The 23,421-nt window shown below is 36.9% G+C and overlaps 2 protein-coding genes across 10 annotated transcripts in view; one reads left to right on the plus strand and one right to left on the minus strand.

The window, feature by feature from the left end:
* The window catches only part of KNTC1 (kinetochore associated 1), a 70,491-nt gene extending 63,813 nt beyond the window's left edge, over window positions 1–6,678 (minus strand). The window contains exons 1-4 of one of the 5 annotated variants that reach the window (XM_024977090.2): window positions 6,617–6,678; window positions 4,911–4,986; window positions 4,357–4,535; window positions 3,576–3,696 (exon numbers count right to left, since the gene is read on the minus strand). In XM_024977090.2, coding sequence (XP_024832858.1) covers window positions 3,576–3,696; window positions 4,357–4,485 — 250 coding nt within the window. In that variant the 5' untranslated portion in view covers window positions 4,486–4,535; window positions 4,911–4,986; window positions 6,617–6,678. Of the gene's footprint in view, window positions 1–3,575; window positions 3,697–4,356; window positions 4,536–4,910; window positions 4,987–6,580 lie in introns of those variants that run through there. The other 4 variants (XM_024977089.2, XM_005217760.5, XM_010813889.4 and 1 more) reach the window with 4 other exon arrangements.
* Window positions 6,679–6,961: 283 nt separating this feature from the next.
* On the plus strand, window positions 6,962–22,926 carry RSRC2 (arginine and serine rich coiled-coil 2). Of its 5 annotated transcripts, NM_001102146.1 has the most exons (11): window positions 6,969–7,081; window positions 10,893–10,954; window positions 12,008–12,051; window positions 12,848–12,925; window positions 14,457–14,669; window positions 15,139–15,342; window positions 16,365–16,487; window positions 18,855–18,934; window positions 20,237–20,469; window positions 20,814–20,903; window positions 21,942–22,926. In NM_001102146.1, exons 4-11 carry the CDS (start codon window positions 12,918–12,920, stop codon window positions 22,119–22,121), a joined length of 1,131 nt encoding a protein of 376 aa, NP_001095616.1. In that variant the 5' UTR covers window positions 6,969–7,081; window positions 10,893–10,954; window positions 12,008–12,051; window positions 12,848–12,917; the 3' UTR covers window positions 22,122–22,926. The 5 variants fall into 5 exon arrangements, with proteins under 5 accessions (XP_005217929.1, XP_005217930.1, XP_005217927.1 ...); XM_005217872.5 differs by lacking the exon at window positions 12,848–12,925 and having other exon boundaries at window positions 6,962–7,081; window positions 10,798–10,954; window positions 21,942–22,586; XM_005217873.5 differs by lacking the exon at window positions 12,848–12,925 and having other exon boundaries at window positions 6,962–7,081; window positions 10,798–10,954; window positions 20,240–20,469; window positions 21,942–22,586.
* Window positions 22,927–23,421: the final 495 nt, after the last annotated feature.

Here is a 23,421-nt window from a genome sequence, read left to right on the forward strand (position 1 = left end):
TGTGGTATTAATTGGTGTGCTCAGGACAGCTCCCTTTGTCAGATCTGAACAAAAATTTGAAGGAGGTGAGAAAGTTATTGTTTGCACAAAAGCAAGAAGGCCAGGGGGAAGTGAAGACTGAAAGGGGAAGACTAAGACAAAAGGCAGTAGAAAGTAAATTGTTTATAACTAAAATTATTCACTAGTAATATCTGTACACAGAGTACTATATGTAGACAGAGTTTCACTTTCCATTGGTGAAACTGAATCTTGTGGCCCCATCAGGGTAGATATGCTAAGATTACACAAAATATGGGTTTTCCTCCTACATGTTGAGATCAAGATTTTATTCTCATGTGCATACCTTCTAATTCCTTTTCAGCTAAGTTTTGTTTTAAAATAATTCATTAATTTTTCAGCTCTTCTCACAAAAACACTTCAATTTCTCTCAATTCAGTTCAGTTTAGTCGCTCAGTCGTGTCCGACTCTCTGCGACCCCATGAATCGCAGCACGCCAGGCCTCCCTGTCCATCACCAACTCCCGGAGTTCACTCAGACTCACGTCCATCGAGTCAGTGATGCCATCCAGCCATCTCATCCTCTGTCGTCCCCTTCTCCTCTTGCCCCCAATCTCTCCCAGCATCAGAGTCTTTTCCAGTGAATCAACTCTTTGCATGAGGTGGCCAAAGTACTGGAGTTTCAGCTTTAGCATTCCTGTCAAAGAAATCCCAGGGCTGATCTCCTTCAGAATGGACTGCTTGGATCTCCTTGCAGTCCAAGGGACTCTCAAGAGTCTTCTCCAACACCACAGTTCAAAAGCATCAATTCTTCGGCGCTCACCCTTCTTCACAGTCCAGCTCTCACATCCATACATGACCACAGGAAAAACCATAGCCTTGACTAGACGAAACTTTGTTGGCAAAGTAATGTCTCTGCTTTTTAATATGCTATCTAGGTTGGTCATAACTTTCCTTCCAAGGAGTAAGCGTCTTTTAATTTCATGGCTGCAGTCACCATCTGCAGTGATTTTGGAGCCCAGAAAAATAAAGTCTGACACTGTTTCCCCACCTATTTCCCATGAAGTGATGGGACCAGATGCCATGATCTTCGTTTTCTGAATGTTGAGCTTTAAGCCAACTTTTTCACTCTCCTCTTTCACTTTCATCAAGAGGCTTTTTAGTTCCTCTTCACTTTCTGCCATAAGGGTGGTGTCATCTGCATATTTGAAGTTATTGATATTTCTCCTGGCAATCTTGATTCCAGCTTGTGCTTCTTCCAGCCCAGCGTTTCTCATGATGTACTCTGCATTTAAGTTAAATAAGCAGGGTGACAATATACAGCCTTAACGTACTCCTTTTCCTATTTGGAACCAGTCTGTTGTTCCATGTCCAGTTCTAACTGTTGCTTCCTGACCTGCATACAGATTTCTCAAGAGGCAGGTCAGGTGGTCTGGTATTCCCATCTCTTTCAGAATTTTCCACAGTTTATGGTGATCCACACAGTCAAAGGCTTTGGCATAGTCCATAAAGCAGAAATAGATGTTTTTCTGGAACTCTCTGGCTTTTTCCATGATCCAGCGGATGTTGGCAATTTGATCTCTGGTTCCTCTGCCTTTTCTAAAACCAGCTTGAACATCAGGAAGTTCACGGTTTACATATTGCTGAAGCCTGGCTTGGAGAATTTTGAGTATTACTTTACCAGCGTGTGAGATGAGTGCAACTGTGCAGTAGTTTGAGCATTCTTTGGCATTGCCTTTCTTTGAGACTGGAATGAAAACTGACCTTTTCCAGTCCTGTGGCCACTGTTGAGTTTTCCAAAATTGCTGGCATCTTGAGTGCAGTACTTTCACAGCAGCATCTTTCAGGATTTGAAATAGCTCCACTGGAATTCCATCACCTCCTCTAGCTTTGTTCCTAGTGATGCTTTCTAAGGCCCACTTGACTTCACATTCAGGATGTCTGGCTCTAGGTCAGTGATCACATCATCGTAATTATCTGGGTCGTGAAGATCTTTTTTGTACAGTTCTTCTGTGTATTCTTGCCACCTTTTCTTGATATCTTCTGCTTCTGTTAGGTCCATACCATTTCTGTCCTTTATCGAGCCCATCTTTGCATGAAATGTTCCCTTGGTATCTCTAATTTTCTTGAAGAGATCTCTAGTCTTTCCCATTCTGTTGTTTTCCTCTATTTCTTTGCATTGATCGCTGAGGAAGGCTTTCTTATCTCTTCTTGCTATTCTTTGGAACTCTGCATTCAGATACTTTCTCCTTTGCTTTTCTCTTCTCTTCTTTTCACAGCTATTTGTAAGACCTCCCCAGACAGCCATTTTGCTTTTTTGCATTTCTTTTCCATGGGGATGGTCTTGATCCCTGTCTCCTGTACAATGTCACGAACCTCAGTCCATAGTTCATCAGGCACTCTACTATCAGATCTAGGCCCTTAAATCTATTTCTCACTTCCACTGTATAATCATAAGGGATTTGATTTAGGTCATATCTGAATGGTCTAGTGGTTTTCCCTACTTTCTTCAATTTCAGTCTGAATTTGGCAATAAGGAATTCATGATCTGAGCCACAGTCAGCTCCTGGTCTTGTTTTTGCTGACTGTATAGAGCTTCTCCATCTTTGGCTGCAAAGAATATAATCAATCTGATTTCGGTGTTGACCATCTGGTGATGTCCATGTGTAGAGTCTTCTCTTGTGTTGTTGGAAGAGGGTGTTTGCTATGACCAGTGCATTTTCTTGGCAAAACTCTATTAGCCTTTGCCCTGCTTCATTCCGTACTCCAAGGCCAAATTTGCCTGTTAGTCCAGGTGTTTCCTGACTTCCTACTTTTGCATTCCAGTCCCCTATAATGAAAAGGACATCTTTTTTGGGTGTTAGTTCTAAAAGGTCTTGTAGGTCTTCATAGAACCATTCAAAAATTTCAGAAAAACTTTCACAATATTTTCACCTATTTTCCAACAAAACCACTGACTTGTTTGTCCCTTAGTTTACTCTTAAATCCATATTTGCATATACATACTTAAAGCTCTTTAATCCAATAGGAATTCATTCATAAGCACATTTTAAATATATATAGTGCTAGAAGTATTCAAATATTTCCTGATGGTATTGAAATTATGCATAAGATCCAGGAACTTGAACATGCGTGTGTGCTAAGTAGCTTCAGTCGTGTCTGACTCTGCGACCTCATGGACTGTGGCCCACCAGGCTCCTCTGTCCATGGGATTCTCCAGGCAATACTGGAATGGGTTACCATGCTCTTCTCCAGGGGATCTTCCTGAGCCAGGGATCAAACCTGTGTCTCCTGCATTACAGGCAGATTCTTAACCACTGAGCCACCAGGGAAGCCGTTTTCTACTAATACAAAAACCCTGCAAATCAACTGTTGCTCTCCTAGTATGCTTTTCCCTAGACTTATTGACAGAAAGGATCATCTCAGTATCCTCTCCATCTGGTACTCAAGATTCATTTCTTAAAATCAGTTTAATTTCAAGTCTTATAAATAATGGAGTAAAGAAAAGGCAATGCTGTAGAAATTGGCAGCAAGATATAGTTGACTTCCAATTTGTTTACTGCATTACGTTAGACTTACCAAATGTAAGATGTAACTGAAGAGATCTACAAATACTGTCCAACAGTATCACCGATTGGTCTGCTATAATAATAAACCCATCACTTAAGCTGCATGCTTGTATTTTTGGATTTAATGAGGCCTGGGGGAGGGAAAAGTAGGACGAAAATAAAGCATTTTCATACATGTTTAACAACAGTCATCAATGATGTCATCACCCAAGCACCCAAGTTTAAAACTTCACTTGACAGGCCTCTTTTCTTGAGCCCATATAACTTCTTAGTCAAGTGTTTCTCTTTTTTTTAATGTTTACTTATTTGGCTGCACCGTGTCTTAGTTGTGGCACACAGGATCCTAGATCTTTTTGTGGCATGCAGGGTCTTTAGCTGTGGCATGCGAACTCTGAGTTGCAGCATATAAGATTTAGTTCCCTGACCAGGGATTGAATCCTGCATTGGGAACGTGGAGTCTTAGCCACTGGACCATCAGGGAGAGACCCCAGGGGCTTGCTTCAATTCTAGGTAATGTTTTACTTCCTAAGCTGGTGGTAGATATTCTTTGTATCATTTTTGCATACATCTGTGTTTCTAAAATGTCAAGAGGATGTATGAAAAGTTAGGTTTGGAATATTGACCTTAAAATGATGTATGGGGAATTCAGATGGAAATTTCCAGTAACCTGACACTAAACTTTGAATCCCCGAGAAAGGACTATACTCATTTATAAACAACTACCTTGTGGCTATCAGTCTTAGTAAACACAGTAAAAATTTTGTGAATGAAAACAGCAACATAACCATTACCTTTTCAGAGGAGATCTTTGCTAGTAAATCTACTTGATATAAAGCGGTTCCGTGTTCTTTTCCTGAACCAACACTTAGGTACCCACTTCCTGTATCATCATTTGTTAGCAGCTCAATATCATTCCACATGTTTCTGAGATTGTTTTCCTGATCAGGAATCACTGCCTTCCCTATGACAACTGTAAAATCAGACCAAATTACATCGTTGCATAGACTCCAGCTCCTTGGGAAATAAAAAGGCTTTATTAAATACATATATATATATGTATACAAATATACACATACACACCAATAAACAGAGACTTCTCTGTGTTATTTTTGTGGTCACTAGACACTTTAGATCAATAAGATATATGGAACTAGAACTATGATTATCACTAGAGAAGAACATACTGGTTTAGGGACACGGGCAATTTCGATCTTACCAATGTGTCCTAGAGTTTCTAGTATTTTGTATACCTAGGTGAAATTATAACAAGCTTTCATTTGAAAAACATCTTTAACCAGAATAGCAAAAAACAGTGAACTTTCTGAATGCATATTGTCTGGGATACCTTAGGTTGGTTACGGTTCCAGACGAACTTAAAAAACCATGTCCATTCATGTTTCCAGAATTGTTATGCCATAAATCTTAACAAGAGGTGGAAAAAAACGGATCAGGCTTCTGACTGGACCAAAGAGTGTGTCTGCAACCTTAGGAGTCACTTAACTATTTCATCAGCAAGGACTTAAATAACTCATTTCACTGGGTCTCCAGGGCATAGAATACTAAAATGAAAAGCAATGCTTGGATCAAGACTGGAGGGGAAAATAACCAAATAGTTACAGTTGTTTTGATAACTGCTCAGATATTTTTTTAAATCTTTGACAGTAACAGTACAGGAAAGAAATGATTTTTGACTTGGAGCTCTTTTACATTTAATAATCTGTTGTGGTCAAGCAAGTAATTTAACCTTTCTGTTCCTCAATTCTCTTCTGTAAAATAGGAATACAGTTGTACATAGCCAGAAAGGTCACTACCAGTTTCAAACGTTCACAAAACAATGCTTGGTTTCACGGCAAGCACTCACTTTTAAGTGCAGCTAATCCACTACTGTATTGGTGGAAGAAGGTAACATTTGAGCTAGTACTTACAGGAGCTTTTTAAATATTGGAAGAGCTCTTACTAGGAATGTAAGCAAGGGCACGAAAACAAGGCACATTAGAATAGACAATAATTTTAGTGTCTGTGTTTGGGCGGGAATTGGGAGATTAAGACAGGCTGAAGTAAATACTTCTATGAGTTTCGGAGTCCCACATCTGTAAGAACAGAGAAATATTATCAGCCTCCCAGGTATGTCACACTCGTTTGACAAAAGTTTACTATGTGTCAGGCACTGTTCTAGGAGCTGGGAATACATCTGTGAAGAAGACAGAAAAGGTCTTTGTCATTATGAAATTCATATCCCATAGGAAAGACAGACAAAAATAAATGCGGTATTTAGCAGGCAAAATAGTTTGAATGTATTATTCATTTAATCTGCACAATCCATTTTACAGGTGAGAAGCATGAATCAGGAACTAAACAAATGGCCATGGTCACCTAAAATGAGTTAACGATGTCGCTAGAGAAGATTCAAATTCATGCCAGTTATTAACTGTTATACTGCTTCCCTATGAAAAAATAAGTAAATGCACAACTACAAATAATGCTCAGGTGAACAGGGGGTGGCGCATAAGAAAAATCTGGAAGGGGAAAGAGATGACAACTGAGCTGAGATCCGAATAACAAGACAAGGCAACTATGCAAGGCTCAGGGGGGACAAAGATGCAGGCCAAATATCAAAGATGCAGAGGGTGGAATGAGTTTGTGGCTGCTGTAGGGCCATATGAAGAATGGGATAGTGCGGGGGCTAAACCAACAGGTGGAACCAATGAATCCTTGATTACAAGATTGGCTTTCATCCTCAGTGCTAGGGTGGAAAAAATACTAAGTAGGCCTGTGAGTGATGTGATTAAGTCTGAGATTACTCTGGGTGCTAAGTGAACACATAAACGAATTAAACGAAATGAAAGTTTCAAATAGGCTCTCAGCTAGACATGGGCCAGCAAGAAACAACTCCAACCAATCTCCCGCCGGCGTCTTAACAGGATAACACCCCAAACTGAGCTGAGGTTTCTCCTATTTCGACCTAAAACCACCCCACCCCCCAGCTCCTATAGTAGCGTGGTTCCCCCTCCTCACCTGCAATTGAAGAAATTAAAGAACACTCAAATTTACCTCCCCCGCATCCACGTTCCCACAACCGCTACTAGAGTCTTTAGGGTCTTTGCCACAGGTTTAAATTGGCGGGAGAAAACCAAGCCCAACCCCTTCTACGGCGACTAGGGGAGGCCAAGATTGCTCTAGAAGCGAAATAGGAAGTCGCCCCACCCTAAATTCCACCAGTTCTGAAATCCAGGCAGATCTTTCTGTGGTACGTCCTTGGCCCCGCCCTCTCCCCGCCTTACCGGCTCCTTCAAAAGAACAACCAATCACCGTCTAACCGCGTTGCTACAGAAACTCTTATCCCCACCCCTTTTCCTCCCAGCAAGCTGTGCTGTGCGCCGGGCCTTTTCCCCCTTTGTGCCATCCGGGTCTCTTGCGCGAGCGATTCAGTCCGTGGCGAAGCGTCGAAGCGGCCAGTACTGTGGAAAGTGGCAAGTGGAGGCGCCGCCGTTGCGGCCAAGACTCTGGACTATGGCGGTGGGTGCCAAACTTGAGTTTAAAATCATGGATAGTTTCCTGTTACTCTCCAAAGAAGGGATGAGCGGCTTCCAGGGCTGTTGTCCGCACTTGTGTGTGGACAAAATGGCGCCTTGGCCTTCTTCTGCGCCCGCCATCATGGCTGGCTGCTGTAGGGAGGGGGAAATAAGGCGCTGTTGTTGGGGGTGGGGAGCAGCAGGGAGTGTCTTTTTTTTTTTTTCCAGAACTTTCCTGTCTCTTTCCCAGTTTTTGGTTCCTTTTGGTTCACAGGACTGACTGCAGTTTAGCTTACTCACTAGTTAGTGGGTTATATTGAATTTCGTTAAGGCTTGGGCATTTATGTTCGCAGTGGGAGAGGGCTGGGGAAAAGAGAAAAGGGATCAGGGGTCGTCTCTGAAAAGTATTGGGTCAGAAAGGCGGTACCTGTAAGGGATAGAACGCGAAAAGAGAGCAGTCTAGGAGCGATCATTTTGCCTACGCTCAATGAGACAATTCTAATCGCAAAATTTCAATTAGTGTTGGCGTCTGCGTAAACCTTAGTTTATTCCTTAGTAAGCATCTAGGGAACGAGTTTCTGGAAGGGGGTAGAAATTCGATTTAATTAGGAGAAGACTTTGAAACTACGAATTCGGACTGATGATGCTCCGTTTTGAAGTCTTTGAGAAACAATCAAGCCCTATCATTGGCGTTGTTATTTTAAATTTGAGTCCTTCATTGGCCCGTTTAATTTTAAATGAAAATTACAATTTTTCAATTACCTCTTGTGTAAAATAAGCCTACTTTGGATATGATACCCAGTCCAGATGGGTCGCATTATTGTGGGAATATTTCGTTTTACTTTATCCGGTTAAAAGAAAATTGCAAACATTTTGCGTCCTTTTCTACTGATTAAAAAGTTGTTTTCTCGCTTTCGAAAATAAATAGGATTATTACATATAGAGTACTCCATCTGGCATTAGAAATCGTTAATCTGCCCCTCCCTGTCACCCCATTCCTAATCGATTTGATTTAGAACTGGGTTTTTTGATAACAATCGAACCAGTTTCAAACAGTCGGCAGGCTATTTGGTATTTGTGCAAATAATCGATTTGGTGTTTTCTTTTGTTTAAATAGTGACTTGGAAGAATATTGTTTTACCTGAGCTCAGATATTAAGAAAACATTTGTTTCTTCAGTGCCTTGTTCGATAGAAAGACACGATCCCCTGGAGATGTAGCCTAGTATTAAGTCCAATGTACTTCTCTTTGCACTGCGAAAACATAGGTATATTGTGTCTTGAGCGTCATTGAGTAAAGATGTAAATTTTAAGAAACCATGATGTTTTTCTAATAGAGCAAATGCTAGAGTGAAGGGCATTTTTGCAGTTAGCATATAAGATTTACAGAACTGAACTTATTAAATTGAGATCTTAATTACTGTAAAATATCCTAAAGGATATAAAAGCTTAGGGTGGTCTAAGTGGCCGCCTATTATTCATCTGTTTAGTGATACGATGGTTTTTGTTGGCGTCTTGTTGTATATATTTTACAGATGAAAATGGCTGTTTGATGTGTTATTACCCCGTATTACAGAGTGCCTTCCTTTAAGTCAAGGACATTGGGCTTCCCTGTTGCCGGACTTCCTTAATGTTAAGCATGTAGTTAAATAAACCATTGACTGAAAACTTAGGACCTGGGCTAGATGCTGGCATTTCCATGGAAAGATTTTTAACTAGTCATGATGTCTTAGAAGTGAATGAGATGTGCCAGTGGTTTCAGGTATGCTGTCTCAGTTGGACAGAAAAGTGGCATGCACTGAGAGAAGAGATAGCAGTGCTTGAAGTTTTTGCTGTTGCTTTATTTTATATTCAGTGTAACTTGACCAACATATCATAAACTTGTTATAAACAATCCTTAAGAATAGTGATGAGGGCAAGAATAAAAGAAAATAACCAGTATTAGTGTGAAAATCAGAATCCTCTTTTGTTGTGTGATAAGAGTATCATATATTAATAGACAGCAGATAGAGTATCTTCTGTGGTGAGTCAGCTCATATTGCTGAATCCCATCTGTGGAATGAAAGTTGAGTCTGATTCTAAGGGATGAGAGCCTTTCTGCACAAAAGTTTTCTGACTCTAGATACGACCCATACATAAAGAAGCAAATATGCTCGAATGAGCCTCCCCAGTAGTTATGTGCTTCCACTTGTTTCTTGTTTTTTGGTAATATTGTTAGACGCTTAACACATAATGTCTTTTATCCTAACCCAGTCTGTAAATACATCCCTCCCTTTAAATGTATTAGTTTATTCCTGAAGTGTCCAGCTTTGAGTGAGTTGGGTTCATTTTTGACCCTCAGAAAAAAGTTGGTGAAATAATGCAGCCTCTCAAACTTCACTTGTTAAATTACTGTCCATTTAGTTTACTTGGTGTTTGTTTTCTGGACTAATTTTCCTAAGAGAAGAAGTTCATTATCATGTGATTATTCCTTCTGCTGAAAATGTATAGTAATTCACCATTGAAATTTGTTTCTGTAAAGAGCAAGTTGGTAAATGATTTAGGCATTGTGGACCACATACAACAGATAGTCTCTTGTCACATTTCTTGCTTGCTTGTTTTAACAACCCTTTTAAAAATGTAAAAGTCATTTTTAGGGGCCATACTTTGCCAATTCATGCCCTAAGTAATTAGCTCCTCAGGCATATTAGCGTATTGACTCTTTCATATTCCCTCTTTGGTCAGATGGGTCACCACCTTCCACATATACTGAAACTGTTTTCCCTGCCTTTTATCAGAATCTGACTCAAGAACATTAAGGTTCTAGTTTCTCCTATGACTTACTTAAATCAATTTCTTACAGAAATACATTTTTTAATGGAAAACTAATAACTGGAATTAGTTTCTTCATTTTTTGGTTGATCTCTGTGCTGAGTACTATGTCATGATCAAGGCACAGGAAGTTTCCTTTTTTAAAAAAAAAGATGTTCCCTTTTGTAAACTGGGAAACAAAGAGCTGATAGTTAAATGAAGGACCCTACTGTCTCAGGTAAATCAGGTCTCTCAGAGTGAGTGTACACTTGACTGTTTCTTTCCATTTTTAAAGTTTGTATTGTGTAACTTATAATGCTTTAAAGCAGAAACAATTTTTCCGTATGTGAGGAGAGGCAGACTTGGAGAAGCACTGTGCCAAGGGGCTTTCATTAAAGAGGGTTAATGAAATTAATACTGGGTTCTCAGATAGGTAAGTTAATTTTTTTTTTTCATGTATAATATTCTAGAAGCATTCTGCTTTTTAAGATTTCACAGTCCTCAGTCTTTTTAACCTTTCACAGCTCATTTAAAATGCCTTTTTGTTATGCCCATGTAGTAAAGGCAACTAAATGAATTCAGAGATCTAAAATGGACTCTTTTCTCTGCTTAAGTATTTATTGGAAATACTTGGACCCTTATTTTTCCTTTCCTCGTTGTTTTGAAAGATGTAAAAACAATGAATAAAAAAAATCCATCCAGTTACATACGTCTGTTTGGTATTGGGTTAGTCGTTTCAGTTTACTCAGACTTACTAAGTACAAAGCATATTTAGCCACTTGGAAATCAGCTGTTCTGGTTACTTGATTTTCTGTTTTTAATTGTGTAAAACCCAAGGATAAGTGTCTTTCTTTCCTCCTCTCTCTTTTAAGAAATTGAAAACATTTTTAAAGCAGTTAAGAATTTACAAAGATTTTTCTTTGAACTTGTAGGCTAGTGACACAGAACGAGATGGACTAGCCCCAGAAAAAACATCCCCAGATACAGATAAGAAAAAAGAGCAGTCCGATGTATCTGTTTCTCCTAGAGCCTCAAAACATCATTATTCAAGATCACGGTCAAGGTCAAGAGAAAGAAAACGAAAGTCAGGTAAGAATTGCTAGAAAAGATACCACTACCAGCATTTTTATAATCCATGTGAAAATGTAAAAGATATTAGTTTACTGATACAGTTTATATGTGTTCTTCGAATTGAGAAATGAATAGTGAAAAGTGCGTTGGTAATTTGGTGGAGAAATTTTCAATTATGAGGACTAAAAATGTCCTAATACATACAGAAGTTTCATAATTTTTCAAACTGTATGATTAAACTTGTGTCACACTAATATTAGCCCTAGAGGTTTAAATTTTGTCGTTTTAACACAGGCAAAACAATATTTTGAAAGATGCAGTCTGGGCAGTGGCGTATTCTGAATTTATTTCACATCTCTGACATAAGTTACAAGAATATTTTTAACCTTGATTTTCTTTTTAACTTAATGTTAGATTATTTCTGAAAGCAAGAGTTGTGTTTTGAAATGGTCTTTAACTTCTTTTTTTAAAAACTAGACTGATGTGGCATAGAAAGCATGCTGTATTGCTAATGAATCAATACTTAATGAGGTACTTAAATGAGAAGTAGAATAGAAATGAGTTTAATAAAAGTTTTAAGACCCGGGATCTAGTTATATATCTTTTGTACCCACAGATAATCATCTACAAAATGGTTTTAAGTGTGATTTTTTATCTATATATTGGAAACTGTGCAGTATCATCACAACTACTTTTTAAAGGAAGTCTTCTGTCCTTTTGACTTGCTGTGTAATAGGAAACAAGATGGACTGGACAGAATGTTTTGTAAAATACTAAGAATCTGTGGCTACCTAAAAGTTTCTGTTTGGTCATGTGTCATAGAACATGGACTTTTTGTGGAACTTCCTTTACTTACTTACTTGATTATATTCTGGTTTACTCAGATTGCTTGTTTCAAATATCCCACCCCTGCCATAAAAAATAGGCTTTAGAGGCTTTACTTGACTAGTAAATATTTAATAAATTCTTTAGTTAGGCAAATGGACAGAAACGTTCTTTGTGTGAGTTTTGGAATTTATGTTTGAGATGTCTTTATATGTTTATTTATAGTGAATTTTTGTGTGTTCACAGATAATGAAGGAAGAAAACACAGGAGCCGGAGCAGAAGCAAAGAGGTAATTAACACTTTGTAGTGAATAGGCACTTTAAAATACTTGTAAAGTATTTGGTAGAAATGTTTGTGTGAATATATGATATTGTCAAGGTAAGTACCAAAACTTGAAATTTAAAAGGTTTAATTGAGTTATAAAATAAGCATGATTTGGATTCATCGTTTTTTTCAAGAAGATAGTTGTTTATATGAAAAGTTCATTCAGAAACTATTAATATGTTATGTTGTGAAAATATTCACCATAAAAATTTCATATGAAGAATATAATTGGTTTTTTAGGCCTGTTGCACAGAGCTTCCATTAATCTGAGGTCCCGAGTCTCCTTATGCCTTACGACTGCTCAGGATTTTTAAATAGCAATCATTCTTAAGTAGCAGTACTCTGGATATCTATGGGCTACTTTTTCTTTGTGGAAGGTAACAAGAGTCCTTTTCATTAGTAAACTAGTTCCCTAATAGTAATACTGAATTTTGAAATAAAAGCGTCAGTGAGGGACAGCTGGAAAGGTGGCAGTGACAGCAAAACTTGAGGATACAGACAGCAGCTGTATTGCAGAAGAGATAACTTGCCCACCTGAGAAGACAAGGAATGAGCCAACAAAGGAAGAGCAGAAGTAGAAGCCAAAAGGGAGGAGAGTCTCCTGGGGGCTGGGCAAGGGACTCCTTAAACAAATGTGGGCAGGGACTTCACCTCTTCCCCTAATGGAAGCTCTGTTACATTTTTAATTTAGGAGAGTTTTTGTGAAAATGACTATTTTGTTTAGCTCACATGATAACATTTCTATAATAAATCATACTCAGCGTGCTAATGCGCGAAGAGACTGAACTGAAGACGCTGCAGACTCAGATAGCAAAATAATAAGCCTACTTCATGATAAGGTAACTATTAGTCATTCAAACTCCTATTTCCCTTAAGTATATCTTAAATCAGTTAAGGGTTTTAAATGGTTTTTTTTCTTTTTAAAATAATAGTAATGTTATGTTTGGAAAACTGGTTTAAAATAAACTCTAAAACTTTTGCAAGCTTAACCACTTAAAGCTTTTCCACTTTGCCGCCATATGGCAAAATCAAGAAAATAGTGTTTTATAAGCTCATACAGAGAACTGGCATTGAAACTAAACTTTAGCTGTGTCTCCAGGTCTCTCATTTTTCTGCAAAATAATGAATTACCTACTATGACCCTTTTCAAATGTATCATCGTGCATGTTCCAAAATGTTTGACTGAGTTTTTTGTTTTTAAGAAAAGTTAATCTTGGAAATACGCTAAGGTCTACTTTGGAACCTATGAGCTAACTGTCCTCTCGTAGTCTGGGCATCAAATATGGGGTCTGGTTTCAACTCTCCTAATACGTAGCTTTGTGACTTGAGGTCTTAGTCTTATATAAAGTAAGGGGAATTGAGGATCTGAGTTTCCTTCTAGCTTTAAAATTGTGATTCTGAAATGTCCAGGATTGTAAGCTTTAGCTATAGGATGGATCTAACAAATCCTAATGTGGGGGAATCTAACATTTAGCACTTTGTAATTCAGTGAGTGTAGGATGGAGACTTGATCATACAATTGATTTAGCCCAGTCTCTGAATGCATATGTTGTGAAAGGAAAAGCCTCAGTTTTTATAATTCTTCAGAATATGGGGGAAGTATGTATTATATAATGGTATAGGGATTAATTGTGTTATACCTAGTTTGATTTCATAAAAATTAAAAGATATGGTTGCCATTTTCTACCCTAGGTACATGAAATGTAATAGAACTCCAAGCCTGTTGGGATATTGCAAGATGAAAAGTGATTGCTTCACAGTGTAGACATTGGGAGAAAAATCAAGAGCCGTCTTTAAGAAAGGATGTGGCAGTATAGCTATATAAAAAGGACACTTAACTCTGCGTAAAGTAATTTGAAATTGCAGAAAATATTAATACTTAGATTAATTTTACTTAACTGCCTAATTGGAAATGCATTTTCTGCTGCATTTCTGTGTCCTTATCTTCACTATTGTTAACTTACTATGTACTCTGGATTTAGAAGTTGTTGTGTTTATATATATATATATATGGTCTGTTTCTCTAAAAGGTTTGTTGGAAATTTGAAAAAAATTTGATACATGTGTACTTCCCTTTTAGATAAAAGAAACAAGAGGGATTTCTGTTTTTCTGAAATAATGGTTTATATTATTTTAACATTGAAAGTCATTGTTTTAATTGTGATATTGAAAATATTCTGGGGTAAAAACTGCATTTGGGGGGTGTATAAGGAAAAAGTAAAATTAGTATATATTTGCAACATTTGGGTGATGTGAAACTAGATCTTTTTTAAATTTGCCACACACTCCTAAGGTTACTAATGTTGCATCACAACATTTTTGCTTCTGATACCCATACTAACTCTCTTTGTTGCACTATTTTCCTGAAAGAACCAACTTCTTCTTAAAACAGGCAAGAAGACATGAATCCAAAGATAAGTCGTCTAAGAAACACAAGTCTGAGGAACATAATGACAAAGAACATTCTTCTGATAAAGGAAGAGAGCGGCTGAATTCATCTGAAAATGGTGAGGACAGACACAAACGCAAAGAAAGAAAATCATCAAGAGGCAGAAGTCACTCAAGGTCTAGGTCTCGTGAAAGGTAAGTAGTTTTTCCTAAGTTAATGCCTTCTACAGAACTTCTAAATTACACAAAAAGTTTACATTAACAGAGCAATGCAACAAAATCTTGGTTAGAAAATTTGGAATTTTTAACTTTTTGATTTGTCTGTCTTTTACAGTGGAAAAAAAAAATATTGCTGAAAACTATATATAGTTTGCCCATATAACAGTCCTCTTACATTGCTGGTATAGGATTTGTTTGCTGCTAACTATTAAACTAAATCTTAAATTGGGGTAGGAAACATTGCATTTTTGACATTATCACGTTATTCTCTAGGAAGCATCATCAAATAAGAACAAAGGTCTATTTTTTGTGTAACTCCTTTCATTAAAAAACTTCAGTTATACAACACAGGAGTATTGGCTGCATAGGCTGCAGATAATTCATAATGTTTATAATTGAACACAGAACTCTTAAATAACTGAAAATTTGTGTGCTTTAATTTTAGGCGTCATCGTAGTAGAAGCAGAGAGCGGAAGAAGTCAAGATCCAGGAGTAGGGATAGGAAGAAGTCAAGATCCAGAAGCAGAGAGAGGAAGAAATCACGATCCAGAAGCAGGGAAAGAAAACGTCGGATCCGATCTCGTTCCCGCTCAAGATCAAGACACAGGCATAGGAGTAGAAGCAGGAGTAGGACAAGGAGTAGAAGTCGGTAGGTACTTATCATCTTGAATAAACTCAGATAGGAACAGGGTCCGATAGGTCAGACTTAGAGAGGTTAAGTAACTTGCCCAAGAAGTTCAGTATCATACTCTTCTTAAATGGTAAAGCTAGGACCTGGTCCGAGAAGCAAAGTCAGTACATGGGCTCTGTCCACCATACTGGTTTATTTTCTCAGATATTCAAAAGATGAGCTTATTAGTTCAAACTTGTCTTGATTGGAAGGAGGCTTCAATTTGTTGAAACTGGAAGTTCAATAAAGATCACTTCAAGTATTCAAAGAATAGGTTTATTCCCTACAAAGCAGTTATTAATAGTGTTCAGTTAGGCCACACGTATTTGACTCTTTGCGATCCCATGGACTAATAGTATATTATATCTGTATTCACAGGTACTGGTATAAAGTTAGTGGGGAAGCTTCTTTGTTAATTTATTGCTTCTTAAGTCAAACAGCCTATAAAAGGTTGAAATATGGGTATAAGTGCACTTAAACTTATTATAAGAACTTGGGTTTGTCACTTGTATGATTAACCTATTGATTCCACTACTAGAAATTTATTCTACATACTGACCTTGCTGTTTAGTGGCTAAGTCATGTCCCACTGTTTTGCTACCTCATGGACTATAGCCTGCCAAGATCTTCTGTCCATGGGATTTTGCAAGCAAGAATACTGGAGTGGGTTGCTGTTTCCTTCTCCAGGGGATCTTCCTGACCCAGGGCTCAAACCTGTGTCTCCTACATTGGCAGGCCTATTCTCGACTGCAGAGCCACCAGGGAAGCACATATATTGACCTACACATGTGTAAAATTACTAATGTACATATCTTTTAACTTTTGCAACATTGGGCATAATAGCAAGAAATTGGAAACAACCTAAATGTCATCTGAAAAAGGAGTGCTTACATTGAATTTATGGAAAACTAGTCTTACACAGTTTGAACTATGTAACTGTGATTTTGACTTAGTAAAGTATTACTTGGCCATACTGACATGTAAAATATGACTTATTAAAGAGATAGGAAGAAGAGAATTGAAAAACCAAGAAGATTTAGCAGAAGTTTAAGCCGAACTCCTAGTCCACCTCCCTTTAGAGGCAGAAACACAGCAATGGATGCACAAGAAGCTTTAGCTCGGAGGTGTGTATATTTTTGTTTGATGGATTTTTTTTCTCCTTTTCATCTTGAAATGGATACTCAATTGTGTAGGGCAAATGAATGCTTTCAGTCAGAAGAATTCAAACAACTAAATGTAGCCATGACTACTTGGTGCTTTGTGATACAGAGCTATGTAAGTGGTTTGTTAATTCTGGAAAAGGTACTTTGCAGCAGTTGCTCTTTTTCTCTTCCACGATTAATTCATTCATTTTTCTCCAATCTAGACTTATAAATATTTTCAGTTTGCAATTGGAAACGTTTTTAAAAATCCTAAATCTGATCTAAGAACTCTGTCCATTTTGTCTCTAAAACTGCTTTGTCATTACTTTCTTTGTTCCTAAGAACACAGTCTCAGAAACAATAAGTAGAATTCTGTCAGTAATTTTCTTATTTTGAAGGTGCCAAATAATGAACCACTTCATTTGATCTTAAAATTTTTACTGCTAATACCGTAGAAAGATCACTGTATTTTTAAGTTTTATAATATTTCAAAGATGGGTGACTGTGGGACCACACAACAAACAACAGGGCTATCTAACTAAATCTGCGAAACCATTGACTGAACTACCTGATAGAGGCAAGAAGTAAAGTAAAATACAAGCCCTTGTTTGCAGGTTTTCCCATATTCTGAAAACTAAATCTTTCGATTTTGATTTTTTTTCTCTATGAAATTGAGTTTGTATTTTTTTTTTTCATTACAAAAATACAGTTATCACAATGTAACCTGATGGGCTGCTGCCCTGCGAACCCAGCCTGGCAGAAACTCCAGCTGAACAGCAGCAGCAAAGGTGTGAGCTCACCCCTTCCTCATTCCATTCACCTTAGTGAATGGTGTTGATTCCAAACCTGCAATGGCCATTTAAAATATGCAAACAAAAAGTTGTCAAACACTTTCTTCCTGAAACTAAAATCAACGGAGTTAGGAAATAATTTTCCACAATATCTGAACTAATGTATGAAGAATAGTTCATTAACTTTGATCATGAATTTTTTTGTGTTTTATTTTTTGATTTTATTAAAGTTGAGTTTGTGACTAGCCTCTAAAACTGACTTAGTCTCCTGAGTGATTTTCAGATGACAATACATGAAATGCTCTAATTTCAGAATACCAAATTATTCTTTGGCTACCTTGAAATTTGAAGGGTGGTTATTTGTTGTTAAACTACAGTACGTAGACTTTTTGTTTTTGAATAACAGAATTCTAAAACTACGTTTGAAATATTTTTAAGTATTTATAAATCTATATTTTAACATTAATTCTAATCAGAAACTTTTGTTTCCAAGGACAAGTTCGAGGCTTTACTACATGCCTTTCCTTTATGTGTGCAAGATTGCTATATTCCTTTTATGTAAATTTCAGTAATTGTTAAAAAGGGAATGCCAGTTTTCTACCACTATATTTTACCCATCGTGCCCACTGCTCCCCTCCCCCAAAAAACTTTCCCCAATCCTTGCCTCTTTATACCATGTTAAAAGGAGGGAGGGGACAGTGTTTAACTTATGATTGGTAAATCAAGGAGTCTTCAGAGAAGAAAAGGGGTTTCTCTTTCAGGAACTCATTATGAAGATAACATTACTTAAGATTTGTAATATAGCAGGTGCTGACTTGACAGCACATTTTGTTTAGTATGTGTATTCATTAGTGAATTTAGTGTGAACCAGAATTTGTTTTTATTTTGCTTAGGGATGAGTTTGTGTTTCATGTTTCCAATTCCTTTACTAATTTCTTCATCTCCTAAAAATAATTTTCTAATAGTTTTTTCCCCTGTTTTATTAGATTATAGGAAGGGTTTGCTTGCCCTTTTAGAAATTTTATTTTTGCCTTTTTAATTTCCTTTAATTTAGAGACAATAAAGTCTATTTAAATATAAATATCATCTGCATGTTTTGATTGGCCTTACTCCCAATCAGCCTCACTTAAGAAGCTTTTAGGTAATTCTGTAAATTATTGAACATAACCTAAAATTTACTCGGATATATTTTTTCAGTGTTTCAAATTTGCAAGGTTAAATTTTATCCTTCTCCTGTAACCAGCACTGATGAAGACTGAATAATTTTTATCTCTTAACCATTTTAACTGTTCTCTGGGAACTATACATAAAAGCAGTTAGAGTTGTCGGCTATTCAGTAAATTTAAAAATGTTTAAAACCAGTATTGAAATAACATTGGATTGTGACTGTGATACCAGCTTAAGAATGATTGCTTTTTTTCTCACATGCAGATGTCAGTTTGTGGAAAATACTAAATTTATTTAAAATTCTATATAGTGTTTTGTGCCTACACATGTATACATATAAAGATAAATGTTGGCTGTATGTTGTTATTTTTTATTAAATTGTCTTTGACAGGTTGGAAAGGGCAAAGAAATTACAAGAACAGAGAGAAAAGGAAATGGTTGAAAAACAAAAACAACAGGAAATAGCTGCAGGTAAATCTTTCTTCTTTATTATGGATGTACGGCATTTTAAAAACCATTACTGACTTGTGAACGTGTTATTTTTGTTTGTTGTTTGTGTGTGTTTAGCTTTTTTTTTTTTAATCATTTTTGGTTGCACTGGGTCTTCGTTGCTGTGCACAGGCTTTGTCTGGTTGCGGTGCTCAGGCTTCCCGTTGTGGTGGCTTCTCTTGTTACAGAGCACATGCTCCAGGTGCACAGTCTTTATTAGTGGCAGCACACAGGCTCACTAGTTGTGGTTCACGAGCTTTAGTTGCTCCACGGCATGTGGAATCTCCTTTGACCAGAAATTGAACCCATTTGCCCTACGTTGGCAGGCAGGTTTCTATTCTCTGTAACACGAGGAAGTCCTAAACATGTTATTTTAATTTTCTACCTCATAAAACTTTTTTTGTGCTGTATTTCTGACTTGGTCAGTGTAGATAATTTTGACAAGTGAATAGTGACTACTATTGTTCACGTAGCATGTTAGCCATCACTGCTTAAGGAATCCAAGCTTTTATATATGACATAAATGCACTGCCTGTGGATGTCTTAAGGGTGATCAAAGAGAGCTTGTATGAAATGTTATTTGGAAGGTAGAAGTACCAGACCTGATACTTTTTATTTTGGGCCAGGTATCTATCTGTTAAGTGGGTGTAATAACCTGTTTGGGTTTCCCAGGTAGCGCAGTGATAAGAATCCGCCTGCTAGTGCAGGAAATGTGGGTTTGATCCTTGGATCGAGAAGATCCCCTGGAGAAGGAAATGGCAACCCACTCCAGTCTTCTTGCCTGGAAAATCTCATAAACAGAGGAGCTTGGCAGGCTATAGTCCACGGGGTCACAAAGGGTCAAACACAATTTAACAACTCAACAACAACCTGTTTAATAGTTTTAAATATTTCATATGAGTTTCAAATGATATAGTGAAATCATATTGTGACCTATCAAGAACCATTCAAATGAAAGTTATTAAAAGTTTAGCTACAGTCACCATAGTTCATTTCCATTGAAATCGTACACCTTTTTCATGTTTACAGAATTCTCTTTATCCTCAGAGAAGAAAATGAAGTTTTAGTTCATACAAGGAATTACATACAGCAATGTCTATTGATGAATACATTAAGTGTTTGCTAGAATATTATTGCTTTATAAGCTTAACACTCAAGTCATTTTTTTATATTTGGTGAAAATACTCTGCCTTTTGCACCTTAGTAGCTCTTGCATATAAATAATATGTTACTGTAAATTAAGATGCTTGTTTTCATTAAAATCCATACTTGCTTCCTCATCAGCAGCTGCCGCTACTGGAGGTTCTGTTCTCAATGTTGCTGCCCTCTTGGCGTCAGGAACACAAGTAACTCCTCAGATAGCTATGGCAGCTCAGATGGCAGCCTTGCAGGCGAAAGCTTTGGCAGAGACCGGAATAGCTGTACCTAGCTATTACAACCCAGCAGCTGTGAATCCAATGAAATTTGCTGAACAAGAGAAAAAAAGGAAAATGCTATGGCAAGGCAAGAAAGAAGGAGTAAGTTTTCTTATTCCCCTGTTTTGTTCTTGATTTCTAAGTTAGAAAAATTCATTTGGATTGGAATAATTTAGTTTGGGTTTCTCTTTCTTGCTACTATTATTAATACTGGGGGAAAAAATGCATGATCTAAGTCAGACTTTCAGAGAAAACCAGTATGCCCACATATTTATTAAAGGGAAAGAGTTCCTTAGTTTTTATGTTTTATATAAGACAATTACCAACTCCATTGATAGAATGTCATTAATGGTTTTTTTACTTAGGCTGTATTATGGAAAATTTGAGTATCCTAATAAAAGATATTTAAATTTTACATGTCTTAAAAGTGCATTGTTTCTTAACAGGACAAATCCCAATCTGCTGAAATATGGGAGAAATTGAATTTTGGAAACAAGGACCAAAATGTCAAATTTAGGAAATTAATGGGTATTAAGGTGAGTTACACACTTTGTATTAAAACTCATGTAAATTTATATCTTTAGGGTAACATTGGTTCTCAGTGTTATTTTAGTGATATGCCATCTCTGGATACTTTCTAATGCCTTTTTTTTTAATTTTATATTGGAGTATAGTTGATTAAGAATGTTGTGATAATTTCAGATGAGCACCAAAGGAACTGAGCCATACATACACATGTATTCATTCTCCCCTTCCCTTTCCATTAGGCTGCCACATAACATTAAGCATAGTTCCCTTTGCTATACATCTAGTGCATTTTTATTTATGTTTTCTAGGTTAATTTTGAGAATAGAACATAAATGAAACACACTAGACCAATAAATTATCACTAGCTGACAATAGAGGTTGTTAAATTTGATATTTGTTGATAGAGTATTTGTTAAGATTTAACTGTCATCAGACCTTTATTTTTTTTCAAGAAAGTTTTTTTTAATATTATTATTTTTGGCTGCATCATGTCTTAGTTGTAGCATGCAGGGTCTTTTTTATGGACTTAATTGCCCCATGGCATGTGGTATCTTAGTTTCCTGACAAGGAATGGAACCTGCGTCCACTGTTGGAAGGCAGCTTCCCAACCAGTGGACCATCTCCTTTAAAGGAGATGTAGAAGGTTGTGTTTTTTTGTTGAGTAATGTATAGATAAACAAATACAGTCTTAGGTTTTATACAGTAACCTGATAATGTCCACAAATGTTCAAATATTGGTCAGTACTAAGGGAGTTGGTTTTTCATTGAAAAGATGAAACTTGATCCCCATTTTCTTCTAGACATTTATTTACATAGTTTTTCATGTTCTAAATGTTCTTTCTCATTCCCACTGAATGAAGTTGATTTTTGTTAACATCTTCTATCCCAGTACCAAGAAGGAACATTGCCTTGAATGACGAATTGAAGCTAAGTGAGATCAAATATATACTGCAAAAATATGATCTACCAGGACTTTTAAGTGAGAGAAGTACTTGCTAGTCTAGGTGAATTCATCTTAATAGTATATTTTTGTATCTGTTGCTTAGAGTGAAGATGAAGCTGGATGTAGCTCTGTTGATGAAGAAAGTTATAAGACACTGAAACAGCAGGAAGAAGTATTTAGAAATCTAGATGCTCAGTATGAAATGGCAAGATCACAAACCCACACACAGAGAGGAATGGGTTTGGGGTTCACCTCATCAATGCGAGGAATGGACACGGTTTGAAGACCACACTATACTGGGGACTCTTACAGACTGGTTCTGATGCCAGGTCCTTGATCACCGAACAGCTGGCATTCTAGCGTGCATGGGCGTTGCATTGACTTTAATTTATTGAAAAATATGATTTTTTTGTAAATATCAGATCAGTGATACTGGTGTTAGTGTTGTAATCAGGTTAAACCCACTTCCATTAAACTTGACAGGACTATAGAAGGACAATATTTTTTAGTTCATGAATTCTACTTTTCAAATATATAAAAGCTGCAGGTGGGATAAATATCTCATACATGAATTTTTGGTGTCCGCTGTCTTGTGTACTTTTTGTACTTAACCTTGTACAGTTATTTTCATCTCTTGAAACATGAAAGAAATGTTATGTAGATGTTCTTTAGAAGATCTGGCCATTTGGTACATAATCCAGCACAAATAAAGCTGGGTGGTAATGATAATAAAATTGGTTTTTCTCAAGACTGGTGTTAATTTAAGTTACCTGGAATTCTTATTTGAATTTGTTTTATGGTTTCTATGGCATTTTGCAATTTCTGTTAGAAGACACTGGCTGGAAATTTCTTTCTTTTTTTCTTTTTTTAAGAACAACTACGCTATAGGCAATACCATGGTGAGCAAAAATGTAAAAAGGAAGTTGGGAGCAGTGAAAAAACTTACTAAAGTAATACTGTTTTCCTACTATTATAAGGGACAGAATTGGTGTACAGTATTTGTTAATATTCCATATGTTATTCAGGAAATAGATTAATACATTAAAGGGATGTAAGCACTTTTATTTTAATAAAGTGCCTTATAACAAGTTCTTTGTATGCCCTTTCCTCATTATCCATTTATCATAGACTAAAGTGCTAAAAGAGACAGCCATCTACTTTGTCACTAAATTGAATAAATTTAGGGCATAGATTTGCAGGAGGGGACTACAGAACTTGTACTTCATTTACTTCTATTAAATTCATAATTTTTAGCTTTCCCTGGAAAAGTCCTTTGAAAAACATCTCCACAATGTAGCAGCACAGTAGAACAAGGGAAGACTACTTAATGCATTCTGATAAATGTTTAGTTTTCCCAGAGCACAGTAAGTCTAGGGAGAGATGCCTCTTAAGTGACAAAGTTAAGTTTCTGGGGAAAGAAACACTGGTTTTTCATTTTGGAAGTCATCCCAGATTCACATTTGCTGTTGAGCTGTACCTTCTGAAATCTGTTTTGTTAAAGTCTGTGGGCTTGTAATGCAGTGTGGTTATGGAGAGCACACATTAAACTTCCTGTATTTTTCTCTGGTATTTTAGGTGCTGGC

Source organism: Bos taurus, chromosome 17 (assembly GCF_002263795.3).
Source record: "Bos taurus isolate L1 Dominette 01449 registration number 42190680 breed Hereford chromosome 17, ARS-UCD2.0, whole genome shotgun sequence".
Classification (NCBI taxonomy): Eukaryota; Metazoa; Chordata; class Mammalia; order Artiodactyla; family Bovidae; genus Bos; species Bos taurus.

Coding starts and splice junctions, on each gene's coding strand:
- RSRC2 (XM_005217870.4), top strand. Junction 10,955..12,007: donor AGAAAGAAAACGAAAGTCAG/GTAAGAATTGCT, acceptor GTGTGTTCACAG/ATAATGAAGGAAGAAAACAC. Junction 16,488..18,854: donor CAAGAAGCTTTAGCTCGGAG/GTGTGTATATTT, acceptor TGTCTTTGACAG/GTTGGAAAGGGCAAAGAAAT.